Below are 13,869 nucleotides of genomic sequence, written 5' to 3'. Positions count from 1 at the left end.
TTGATGACTACTGATTTTGTGCACCTTCATTGCCGTTTATTCAGAAGAAAGGCATTAGAATCTGGCAGTATGCTGCTGACGCAATGATTTTTGTTTGCGGTATTTAATTTTATTGTTATTGAGCGTTTTGGTTTATCGGTTTTTCGCCGAATTATTTATGCGTGAGCTCTCATTCACAACTACTGAGACACATTCCATCATATCTTTCTTCTGAAAGTTCGAAAGCGTTAGAAATGTCTGATCTAAGTTTGTTAATGGATATGGGCTTTCCCCAAGCAAAAGCGTAAGTTCGTTAAGAAGATATTTATTCTGTAGTGTTCGTTTCTAATATCCAACAATTCATCTTGTTTTTTTTTGCAGTAGAATGCATTTTTCCAGAACTCTGAACTAACCATTTTACTGAAAGATACATTTTAATTAGCAATAAAAGTATGCATTTTAAAAAAACCGAACAGTAAGAAATAAAACTGCTTTATTTATATGTGACATAACATAGACTTAGTTGAGTGTATATACAGTGGCTCCCAAAAGTGTTCGTACACTTATGATTTTCATTGAAATAGGGATCTATCCGTTAATTTAAAGTAAACTTTCTGAATGAGATTTTAATAATAAGATCTATAATCTATTCGTAGTAAAATTACACGAAATATTTTTAAAATATAGCGAAACTTTATTTTTAAGAAATTAATAATAAAAAAATGATAAACATTTTATCTCACAAAAGTCTTCGTACACTGAAATATTTTTGGATAAAATCAAAATTAGAATTACCATTTGCCGCTTTTTTTAATTTTTGCATTGTGGTGCAAAATTATAAAAATTTTTAAATGCATTTTTGGATTTAAAAAATCATTTGTTTTAATTTTTTATTGTTTACTTCATAATATTCTATTTATTATTGAAAAATGGGTCGCAGTCATAAAGAAATTACAAACAGCATTCGAAAATTGATAATTTTTCCCCACAGTAGTGTTAAATCAATTCGAAATATCGCTAAATTAGTTAATTTATCCCATTCTACAGTGCAGTATGTGATAAAATGCTTTAAAGAAGAAAATCGGATTGAAAACAAGGTAAGAAAGGTCGACTGAGAAAGTTAACTAAACATGATGAGAGATTTATTATTAGAAAATTTGTGAAAAAACCCACATTTGAGTGCTGTGAAAGTTTCTGCAGAATTTAATGCAAAATTTTCTACTTCAATTTCACCTTAAACTGTTCGACAAGTTCTCAGAGAAGCTGGATTAGTTCGGTGTTCCGCCCGTAAAAAAAATTTTGTTAGTGAGAAAAACAGAAAGCTTACGCTTTCATTCGCAAAATCAATGATAAACACACTCGAAAGTACTGGAATAATGTCCTATTTGCTGATGAAAGCAAATTTAACATTTTTGGTTCTGATGGTCGAATAACTGTATGGAGAAGAAAAAACGAACTTCATTCTAAGAACTTAGTTGGAACAGTTAAGCATGGTGGTGTTCTTGTGGGAGGGGCATGACAGCATCAGAACTAGGTAATCTGCTATTTATTGATGCCATAATGAATCATTCTCTGTATTTAAATATTTTAAGAGACAATTTAAAATTATTATCCCAAAATTTGGATATTGGAAACAACTTTATTTTTAATCATGATAACGATTCTAAGTATACGGCTCTCAACATACGCCTGTAGTGTCTCTATAATTGTCCACAGGTTTTGAAAACACCACCTCAGTCGCCAGATTTAAACCCCATAGAACACATTTGGAAAGAGCTAGAGATTAGATTACGAAAACACGACATCAAAATGAAAAGCGAACTCAAAACAGCCATGATGTAAAAATGGATGAACATTGATACAGAAATTACAAAAAAACTTATAAAATCTATTCCCAGATGTTTAAAAGCTGCTGTGGATGCATAAGGATATCCTATTAATATTAATTCAACGAAAAATGAAAATATTTATGTCAAGATTTTTTTGAAGTGTACGAAGACTTTTGTGAGATAAAATGTTTCATTTTTTGATTATTAATTTTTTAAAAATAAAGTTTCACATATTTAAAAAATATTTCATGTAATTTTGTTACGAATAGATTATAGATTCTTCTTATTAAAATCTCATTCAGAAAGTTTACTTTTAATTAATGGATAGAATCCTATTTCAATGAAAATTACAAGTGTACAAAGACTTTTGGGAGCCACTGTATGTATATAGAGAAAGAGAGTTCAGAGTTAACAAAATCTCGACTTTATACTACACATGCATATAAATGATGTTACCAACTAGTATTTAATTTATGTATGTGTTCTTGTCAAATTTTATAGTTATTGAAGAAATATTTGCTAGATAATGACGGATTTAAGTAATTAAGAACTACTGAGACATTTTATATTTACATGGCTAATTAATCTGAGTGGGAAAAAAATATGGGTTAATAATTAAATTAAAAAATATATTAAGAAATTTGGTATGTATGATAATTCAATTTAATATGCTGCATCAATTTAAGAGAACATAAAAAAAAAAAAAAAAAATTACCCCTTTCTTTTAATTGAAACTGTAAGCAGCTCGTTGTAAAAATGCAAAATTTATTTTGGGGATTGCAATTTTGGCATATTGTAAATTCTAAATGCTGTAAATAACGATGAATTTTTTTGTGCCATTAAGAATTTAACACAAGTAATAAAAAATCTGAGCTTATCTTTGGAATATGGTAACAGATAGTTTGGCGACATTTTGGTAAGGCGATAAAGGTTACCACCTAGGACTTTAGCAGTGTACATGGATAAAGTCAGGAGTGTGCGCAATGCCATTTTTGTGCAATTCTGGGATGTTTTTTTTAAGTGAAAATAGGTCAACGTGTACATGAATACTGTGTATGTGCAATTCTTAAAAACGTAGCAAGCAGTGGGCGATTCTGCACTTTCTCTCAATTTCGCTCCTAATCTTCGTCATGATTAAGCACTTTTGTTCCATAAAAGTTCTAGTATAAGCGTAATTCGGCTAGCAGATTGTTGGAAAACCCATGCCTTTACTTCGTGAAAACAAGATGGCATCCAAGAAAAAACTAGCAGGTAGCTGTAGCACTGTTAGTTACCATAATCCGAAGATTAACCATAAATCTAAGAAAAAGTTAAAAAAAAGTTATCTTCATTTTCTTTATCCAGTTAATATGTATATGGTAGATAAAAGTTTTTTGCTGGAGTGTATGTTTTCCTGGAAAAAATTGCTTCTATTTTAACTATGTATGAAAATGCTTTTTTTTCCTCTGCCCTTCAAAAAATTAATTTTTTCTAAGTAGATTTTAACCCTGTTTTATGATGAAACACTTTTTGGGTAAAGTGCAGAATCGCCCACTTATTTCTTTGGCATTTGTTTGGCACTTTTTAAAAGGGTAAGAAGAATTGGATTTTTGTCAATTTTCTTTGACTTTTTAAGTGAAAATAGGTCGATGTGTATATGGATACCGAGTATGTGCAATTCTTAAAAACTCGCTAAGTAGTGGGTCATTGCATTTTCCCCCACCTTTTCAGCATTCATTGTTATAACATGAATAGGTCAGCAACTAACCTATGCAGTAAATTATCAGACTAAATTATAATTTATAACACATCCATGGTTAACTGACTTTTACTGAGCTACATATCTGTACGCTGTACTTAACAAACTAAAACTCAACACTTCAACTGAAATCCATTAGCATGATTTGTGTAGAGTTTAATAATACCTAATAGCCATCCAGATAATTTGTAATATACAATAGCGATTCAGATGGGATAGTTGTTAGTGTTGCTGACTACAATACCGAAGGCCTGGATTTGAATCCCAGAGAAGGCATAGATGTTTGTAAGCACATAGCAGGGATGGCCAAACTTCAAGATGATGGAAGCCACATGATAGGTTTTTATGAGCATTTGAGAGCTGCAAGCAATCGTTTAGAAAGGAAAAATTAAATGATACATGTCTACGTGACCTGCAGAGAAACTATTATTCAAGAAAAAATATTTATTTAAAAATAAGCTATTGACTTGTTTAGGATTTTGCTTAAAAAGTAATTTCTCCGCACAATTAACATGATCAACATCCTGAGATCTTTAGATCCTAAGAAATTGTTAAAACGTTTTCTTCAAACCTTTGGAATAACTAGAAGAATTCACCAAAAAAGGGATATGGTTGCAATTTCGGTGGTATTTAAATAATTTCATGGCATAATCTCTCTCATATCTCTCATGGCAGCCCTGACTTCTGCAGTATTTCAGCATGACATCCAGAGGAATCTGCCATAATGTTTTAGTAATCAGTACACTGTACATCATTGAAAATTTTTGAAACTATCTCTCGAATCATTCTGATAATTTTGGACATAGATAAACAAAATTTATGAGCATTATTGAAAATTTTTGAAGCTATCACTCGAATTGTCCTAATGATTTTGAACATACATAACGAAGTTCATGTGCATCATTGAAAATTCTCGAAACCACCTCTTGAATCGTTACAATAATTCTAGACATATATAACCTTCTTCTTCTTCAATCGCCAGACAGCCCAGGAGGGACCCTTGCCTTCCTCAGAATCGAATTCCAAGCTCTTCTATCCCTGGCCATGGACATCCAGTTGATTATTTTTAAAGATCATAAGTCTGTAAAAACTGTTTGGAAAGTCAAGCCATCTAAGTTTAGGTCTCCCTCTTTTTCGGGTGCCGAATGGTCTGGCCGAGAAGATCTTTTCAAGTACTCGATTTTCATTCATTCTACACAGGTGTCCTGCCCATTTAATTCTCTGAATCCTTATATATTTTACTATATCTATTCCTTTAAAAGATTTATAGAGTTCAGAGTTAGTTCTTCTTCTCCACATCTTGTTACATTTTATGCAACCAAAAATACTGCTCAAAATTTTTCTTTCAAAGACAGAAATGATACTTTTAGCTTTTTCTATCATTGCCCAAGTCTCGGCAGAGTATGTAAGAATGGGTCTGATTAAGCTTTTGTAAATTAAAATCTTCGTTTTTCTGCTAGTGAAGTTAGACTTCAAGTATTTTTTTAGACCGAAAAAACATCGGTCAGGGTTCGTAGCAGTCCTTATATTTGAAAATAAAATATAAAGGCCTTTATAGGTGTTTACTTTTTCTTTAAAGCCTTTAATTTTTTGCTTTTAGTGCTTATTTTTTGCTTTTAGTGTTTTTTTTTTTTTTTTTTTTTAATGAACGCGTAATTTTCCCCCGTACCAAAGCCGAAACTAAATAAATAACTTTTCTTCCTAATATGGAATGTCAGATGGTGAATCATACTCCCGGAAATAGCTTTTCCCCCTTTCTCTGCATTAACATACCTTTGGTGTGCGCGGAGAATACAGACAGGTGCCCGTCGTTTAGTTGGTCAAAGAATTGCGAAAGCAGTAGAAAATTCCGGTACATTCGGCATTCTTCTCCTCCCACCCAATTTCATTTTTTTGGCCAATACATTATACAGTACGAAGGTTGGGAGGTTCTTCCCTTTCTCCGCAAAATCTCGAGTATTGAAACTGTTACAGTTCTCTGCAAAACAAGCAAAGGACCTTTTTTTTATTTTGTCACTTTCCAATCTGGATTGAATAGGACTAAAAGTTCTGCGGTCTATCAACCCAAGCGAAGAATGATTCTGTTCCGGAAATTTAATGCAGTCTGTTGAAAATTAGAATGAAAAACATCCCAGATTGGTAAGTCTCTTTCTTTTCCTTTATTTAGTTCTTTATTCTCCGAATACCGGCAGCTGTTGAATCCCATTGCGTAATATCATGTAGGGAAGAATTACGGCACACGTATTGCACAATACGTTTGTGATATTTTGCAGAGATAATTAATTTTGATGTTCGGTCAAAAGAGTTTTACTGTGCTTGCAAAGCAGAATATTCTTCTGTTCCGTCAGTTTGTTTTTATATGATGCACATATCGAAATGTCAAAAGCATTTATTTAGCGGGAAGGGAAAATCTAAAGAACGTCTACAGTCTATCCCCCCTCCCTCCGCTCCTCTTTTTCAAGTTCCGCTCGACTGTCCGAATATTCGCCAATTTCCAAGTATGCGGGTAGTTAAGCTTTTACTGTTAAAGGATGACTGCATGAAGCAAATTTCTGTCTTCTGATTTCAGAAATGTTTCTCTTTTTTACTTGAATTACTTTGCTTGCAATATCTGTTAAGGGAAACGTGATATACGATGAAAATTTAGAAAATTTAGATTTAAATTAGTTAAATATCAATATGAGTGGAAAAATAAATTGTATTTATTATTAAGTTCCAAGCGAATAGAATAAATATGCCTTATTATTATTTATTTCCTCTATTTTGAACTGAAATTTCATCATTAAATCTTGTAATATAGTTTAGTTCTGCATAGTTTTTTTTCCTCTCATTGTAAACTAGTTCTGTAAATTGAACTGTTATTTAAAATTTAAAAAAAAAATAATTATTTTCCATGGTTGAGGTAATGCTTATTCTCTCTTAATAAATACTGCATTTCTCATATTTTAAATTATGAGTCTAATTTTTAAGGTTATGCAGTTGTGTATAATGTAATTAGACAGGTGCTTATTTTTTTTCTTAAAATGTGCTTGAAAAGTGCTTATAGGTGCTTATTTTTTTAACTAGAATGTGGCTATGAACCCTGTCGGTACATATATAACCTATTGCTAATAAATCTAGTAGTTCATGTCAGGCTGTATAACTGCTTTGCTGAGCTCATATTCCATCCATCTACCAGCTGAACTTTTTAAAACCTAGCTGTTTTTCAGATACATGGCAAATTAAGACTAAAATTACAGGAAGAAAACATACCTCTCACTACTATAATGAATTTATTTTGCAAATGCAGATATAACTTGAACTCGTAACTCTTCATATTTACCTTGTGGAGTGGATGTGGAGGCCTTTTGTAACATGGCAGACAAATGCACAATAGTTGAGTTCCTAAGCTCTTGCCAAATAAGTGAACGGATCCACCATATTCTATCTGCTGTACCCATGATACAGGCCAAATAATTTACTGTCTCATCTTGAATTTCTAAGTAAAATAACTCAGAAAAAAGTTAAAATAAATTATTATCAGCCTAATGGTTACGTAATATAACTTTCTTTGGGTTACATAACCTGTGTATAGAAAATAAATCTCAAATGGAGTCTGTAGGCCGAGGATACTTTAGAATATAAAAGATCAGACTTTAAAAATAAAAGTTTATGGGAGCAAAATTTCACATTATTACTTGAAATTTGTAGTGATCAGGGAGTGGATCTTTGTACAACTTTTAGTTTGGCTACTAAGCTTTAATGAAAGACGTGTCAGACGTAGATGATGGTCAAAAATTAGAATGACAGAAAATATAAACAGATTAAAAGAAGTGCAATGTTGGCATCAGAGTTGGGGCAACCGGTGCAGTTGCAGAGCGTCGGTACTAAGGGGTGACAAATTTTCGATATCCTGGACAACAAAATGCCCCTAACTTAGTGCGATATTTACTGCCGACTCTAACCTAGTGCAACAAAATCCCTCTAACCTAATACGATATAGAATGAAAGAAGGTCATCAAACAAGAAATTGAAAATTATGAGAATCACAAGCGAAAGAAGATTTCATCAATATCAATATGTCGATTTTAGCAGAAGCTTTGGAGAAGAGAGACGTTTGTGTTTTGTCGAGCCCTCATTGCTTGTTGCAATGTTATTGATATGGAGATTTAATGATTAAAGTGAAAGATCTCTATCTGGAGTAACAATATTTGAAAAAATGGGAAATAAAATTTTGAGTAAAATTTAAATCATTATGAAACTAATGATTCTTCTGTGGTGATGGCGATAAGGAGCGCGCCTTGTGCCCTCCGATAAGTGTGGCAACCACAGAGGAGAAGTTTTCTAACGAGTAGCAAGCAGAGCGAAACAGGCCGGCTGTCGGGAGTGTGCGCGAAGTTCCGAAATAAAGCTTAATTTTTATTGTGCACTATGTCTTATAAATATTCATATTATGCAGTAGGAACATAACCTGTGATATGGAATTCGAGGATTGGTGGTAAAACATATAGGAAATCACCATAACGGTAACCCGGACTGTGTTAAATCAAGCCGTATGAACAGTTCTCAAGCACTTTCGATTTTGACAAAGACTTAATGACAGTTCAGCAGAATAAATCTACAAACGAACTCTCTAAGACACAAACTGTCACCAGACCTGGAAGACATGTTCACTTCCCTAAGAAACTTGCTTCTTACATAACATTTTAATTTTTTTTTTAAATTCATATCGTAACATTTTTGTTATTTCATGTTTATTATATGTGTCATTACCTTGTTATATATTGAACTGCATTTTGATCTTTTCTAATTTTATGTTCTAATTTTGTAATCATGGGGAAAAAAAAAAAAAAAAAAAAAAAATACCCGACAGTACGGATCCTATGAGATAATTTCACAACCTATGTCGTTCCTTTGAATAATCATTAAAGGAACTGGGGTGAAACTCTGTGGTGATGGCGATAAGGAGCGCACCTTGCGCCCTCCGATAAGTTTGGCAACCCTAGAGGAGAAGTTTTTTCTAACGAGTAGCGAGCAGAGCGAAACAGGCCGGTTGTCAGGAGTGTGCGCGAAGTTCCGAAATAAAGCTTAATTTTTATTGTGCACTATGTCTTGTTAATATTCATATTATGCAGTAGGAACATAACCTGTGATATGGAATTCAAGGATTGGTGGTGAAACATGTAGGAAATCACCATACTTCCCACGACTCCAAGTATTTCAGTATACACAACCATTGGTGAAATAAATTATGATCTCTGCCTAGGTTTACCAAGGAAATATTACAAAAGATAGAGTTTCATGTAGAAAAAGTATACATTAAGCATATTATTGTGAATGTTTGCGACATATGTGAAGCAATTGCATAAAAATGCCTGACTTGCTTAGGGATAAGAAATTAATTTTGAATGAGTTAGTTCCGCAGATAATTGAGATGTCTTCTAACCAAGTAAGAAGTTGAAGGTTCACTGCTCCTGACGAAGGGGGACCTGTTTTGCCCTCAAAATCGATTGGGATTTTACAAAATCAACGCCAGATATAAGGTTGTCAATTTGCCTGTTTTATTTTCCACGTTGGCATTTCTCTTGCGTCTTTAAAGTAACAGATAACTTGGCCTTATGTGCATACAACTAAAACACTGTCCACTTGCAGTGAGAACTTAAAACAATAACAATAAATTAAAAAAGTAGAGATGTAGTGCTAGACTACACAATTTAATTTAATCTAACAGGCTGATTATGAAACTTACATTTGCAATATACTAATAGATGCCCAGAATGCATAGCCGCTACTAAGATTTACAGCTGGATAACAAAATAGCAGATGTGCACTTCCAGTAGCAAAATCACACTGTGTCTAATCTTTTCATTTCAAAAGTTTAAATACTCTTGTTTAGCTATTTCATTTTTAGTGAAACCTAAATAGGATCCTATAGTGTCTCTACAGCTAGGAGGCACTCGAAATACACAGCACATTAAAATCCTGTTGAGAGATTGCTCGTAAGGGGTAAAGGGGTGGGAGACCAGAGACAACCTCTCCCTGGGGTGCTGTTCCTGGGAATTCCATCCAGGGCTATAACTAACTAGGTTCAGCAATATCTCGGATCTCGGTCACCTATGGTACTAGGGGGCCATGTATCTAAAGGAAGAGATGCTTCTGTTGCTTACTTTTTATTGATTAACTGACTTGTAGTCATGTTGCATATGAGAAATCATCACTCAGTTAAAAATCACTTTTCTTGAATCTAAGATAAAATCACTTTGATTAAAGTGGTCTTGGTATTCAATGTTTTTTTTCTTTCTGTATTCTGACTGCTAACAAAAGATGTGCACTGTTTTTGCTGACGTGTTTTACAGTCTGATAACCGAGACTGCCAAGGTGAATGCATTTGTCTGTCTGGATTACTGTTCATTTTGTACACTTATGACCTGCGGAAGATCTGATTCTAGAGAACTGATACATTCAGCCTAGTAAATTGAACATGTTATTGAAAATAAAGTAATTATTCATGAGCTGTTGGGATATAGAAAAATGCGTCGAATCCAATGACAATTCAGTCTTAAATTGCTGAGACACTGGAATGAGAATTATATCCCTGCTTGATGTAACAGCACGAGAAAAGAGCATGTTTTGTACTGTGCTTTTAAGGAATAGAGCATGAGTGCTTTATGTCATATTTGAGATAAAGCAACCATACATAATATGAAAACGCATATTATTCCCTCTTTCCAAAGACTTCTAAAGCAATTTCATCGGCTAAGAAGATTGTAGCAGGGGCCTTGTAGTATCAGAAGAAAATAGTTCTTACTGATTTCATCACAGAGAGAGAGAGAGAGAGAGAGAGAGAAATGGTCAATTACCGTGATTCACTGAAGGCAGATAATTGAAAATGATTAGGTATGCTACTGACAGGTATCATATTGTTGTGTTATTTTTTCCTTCCTTTGGTACGGGGTTCGTAGATTTGGAGTGAATAACGACGACACTTGATGAAGTATCAAAACACACTTTATTAATCAGTATTAATCAGGACAACTCCAGTAACATGTTTACACAGTCGTCGAAGAACTGAAATAAACACATTATACATGCAACTTCTGTAAAGTTATGGTCTTGTTATTTCTTATTATGTAGTTATTTTCTTTTCTTTCCCCCCTTTTTTTTTTGTGAAATTTCTGTGCACAAATTTAAGAAAATTTCTTTCTTTTTTTTTTTTATTTATGTCACATATCTTTTTGCTGAAATTATAAGTACTGAGGTAAAATTATAGATTGGTTTCTTCAGTCTAACTTTAGGTGGTACTTACGTATTTTTACAACCACCTTGATGCAGTTTAGCAATTTTTTTATGGAAGAAAAAGGAATTGCAGTTTTGTGCATTGCTGTGAATTTTTGAATTGCAGTTTACATTGGATATAGTTACCTAAAGAACATGGCATGACAAAGATTACCAGAGTTTAGGGTTTTCTGTTAAGGTGGTGGTAGGGTTTTCTGTTAATATGTAAGTACTCAGATTTTAAAGCCCTCCAAGAAGCCATCTCTATCTTTAGACTTACTCTGCCATAATAAAGCAAAAAGAGCTGTCCCAATATAGTGAATATTTTAGTAATTCTATGTCAGGAAAGCTTACATGCTTACAATGGTGAGATGAAAAGTTTCCTGCCTCATCTACAGATGGCACTTTGAGTTACTTTGACAAAAGCATTTCCAAGTGTCATCCATGTTTAATACTTTTTGTATATTTCAAAGGATTTGTGTTTGGTTGTTTTTATTCTGTGCTGTTTTAAAATTTTCTTCTTTTGTTTTTAAATGAGTATGCAGAAAACCAAACTGCGAGCTGTGATAAAATATCTTTTATAAAAGGCTATCTCCAACAGATATTAAAAGTGATCTAGATGTTACACTGGGGGAATCTGTTCCTTTGTTTACAGCTGTTAAAACATGGGTTACAGATTTTAAACTTGGCTGTGCAAGCACTCTGGATTAGCAAATTTCACAAAAACATTATGAATGATCACCGATTGAAATTGGCAGAGGTTGCAGAGTCTGTTGGTATATCCAAAGAATGAGCACATCATATTTTGACTGATATTTTGGGTATGAGAAAGTTGTCAGCAAGATGAGTGCTGCGTTTGCTGACCTTGGATAAAAAATTCCAGCTTGCTGACCTTGAATCAAAAGCTCCAGCGCATGATGATATCAGAACAATGTTTGGCACTATACAACTCATTCCCAACTGATTTGTTTGTGGTGCTTCGTTACTGTCGATGAGACATGGATCCATCACTATACTTCAGAGATCGAACAGCAGTCAAAACACTAGACAGCAAAGAACAAACCAGCACCAAAAATAAATAAATAAATAAATAAATAAAAAGTGCACAATCTGCTGGAAAGGTTATGAAAACAATTTTTTTTGGGGAGGGGTGCTAAGGGAATTTTATAATTGTATTATCTAGAAAAAGGCAAGACCATCAATGCTAATCTTTTGGATAGATTCCATTTCAAAATCAAAGAAAAAAAAGATTAGGTCTGGTGAAGAAGAATGTCCTATTTCACCAGGACAGTGCTGTCATTGTGATGGCAACACTTCATGACTGAAGTTTGAATTTCTTCCTTATGCACCCTATTCTCCTGGTATGGCCCCCTTGGACTACAGCCTTTTCTCCAACCTGAAAAAATGTTTGGCTGGAAGAAATTGTGTTCTGATACCAAAGCCATCTCAGCAACGAATGCCTACTTTTAGGCCTTAGAAGAAAACTCTTACCATACAGAAAAGGAATCCAATCGTCGCATCATTGGAGCAAAGGTATATCTTTGGAAGGGAACTACTTTAAAAAATAAAGTGAGCATTAAACCGATTTTTTTTGTTTTGTTTTTTTGTTTTCCTTGTTGGGCCGGAAACTTTTCTATCTTCTGGGTGGAGAAAATATGTGGTGAGAACTAAAAGTACTTTTGTTCTTTAAAAAAATTGCATAACACGTTCTGCCTCTATTAATTAAAAAATGTAAGTAATATCTATGTTTTGTGACCGTTGGTATATAGTCAAGTAAATATGATGAAACAATTTAAATTGGTAAATATTTAAGCAAGTCTAGAAAATTTAGTTTATTGTCTAATACCTCAAAAATTTGTTTATTTTTTTCTTTAAGTCTTTAGAAGTTTTATTTAAGTCTTTAGAAGTTAAATTTTTATGTAAAATAGCGTATTTATTGCTTTTAATCTCTCAATTTGTTAACCACTAACAGATCTTATGGTTTATCAAGCGTAGAATCAACCATGCACAATAAGTAGAGTTGAATGGAAATTTTTTTTCTGAAAATTTAAATTGCCTGTATGCTGAAAACTTACCCTTTATTAAACTTGTTTTATAGCATAAAATTGATCACAAATTAGATCTGAATTGTGGCTGCCATAATCTTCCTAAAGATTTCATCATTACATCAGCTGCATCTAATTTGGCATGCTAGTATTCTACACCTCAGTTATGCAAGATATTGAACTTTTTAAATAATTAACAACCTTTACCCATGTATGATGTTTATTTTGATAGTTGGAAGGAAAAGATTTTGAAACTCAATTTGCAGCTGCTCCTTTTGGTAAATTTTGTGAGTTTTTAAGAGCTATATTGCATAATAAGTAATTTATGCTTAGTACTAAAGTACTAACTGAGGTTAGTACTTTAGTAAGTAGAAATTTTCAAGCCATGGCATCCAATGATGATGTAATAAAAGCCTTTATGTATTTATTAACATTGCCAAACGGCAACTTTTTTGTGCACAGGCTAATAAATTAATTAAAGTCAAATTGAGCATGGAAGATAAAATAAAAAATGTAATGTTTTCCAAAGTGTCAGCATTTGCCATGGGCTGCTACTAAATTCTTGATCTTCTCCTCATATGTAACTTTTAGATGCAGGATGAGTGTTTATGGATTTTGTCAGGATATTATATTTGAAAGCAATACATCGTCTTTCAAGTTGTAAAACAACAAAACTAAATATATTTCAATAACGTTATATAACTTTTTATCAATTTAATGTAAAAAAAGTATTTTATATGACATTCATGTTGTATGATTGTATTAATCAGTGAAATGCCTATTTTCTGTTTATTTTTTTGTAGGGAGAAAGCTTTGAATGTAACTGGTAATAAAGGTGTAGAACCTGCCATGGAATGGTATTTATTTTATTGCTATCATCGTAGTTAGAGTAATTTCTTTTGTTTTTACTATGATGGAATTATGTCATTATGTTTTTTGACAAATGAAGAAAAATAACTGTTCTCGCAACAGATGACCTACTGGGCTTCGTCTATAACAACAGGGGACTTACCTTATTTTTGTC

The 13,869-nt window shown here is 33.0% G+C and overlaps 1 protein-coding gene across 1 annotated transcript in view; it reads left to right on the top strand.

Moving 5' to 3' along the window:
- The first annotated feature begins 70 nt into the window (after nt 1-70).
- LOC118195646 (UBX domain-containing protein 1) overlaps nt 71-13,869 on the top strand; it is a 100,374-nt gene continuing 86,575 nt past the window's right edge. Inside the window, exons 1-2 of the mRNA XM_085810391.1 lie at nt 71-283; nt 13,649-13,702. Of these exons, the coding sequence (XP_085666517.1) occupies nt 234-283; nt 13,649-13,702 (104 nt within the window). The 5' untranslated portion in view covers nt 71-233. The remainder of the gene's footprint in view (nt 284-13,648; nt 13,703-13,869) is intronic.

Source organism: Stegodyphus dumicola, chromosome 2, assembly GCF_044657685.1.
Source record: "Stegodyphus dumicola isolate Sdum_Otavi_A_Nest chromosome 2, ASM4465768v1".
Lineage (NCBI taxonomy): Eukaryota > Metazoa > Arthropoda > Arachnida > Araneae > Eresidae > Stegodyphus > Stegodyphus dumicola.
The sequence above is the reverse complement of the archived record's forward strand: the minus strand, read 5'-3'. Positions and strand labels throughout refer to the sequence as shown.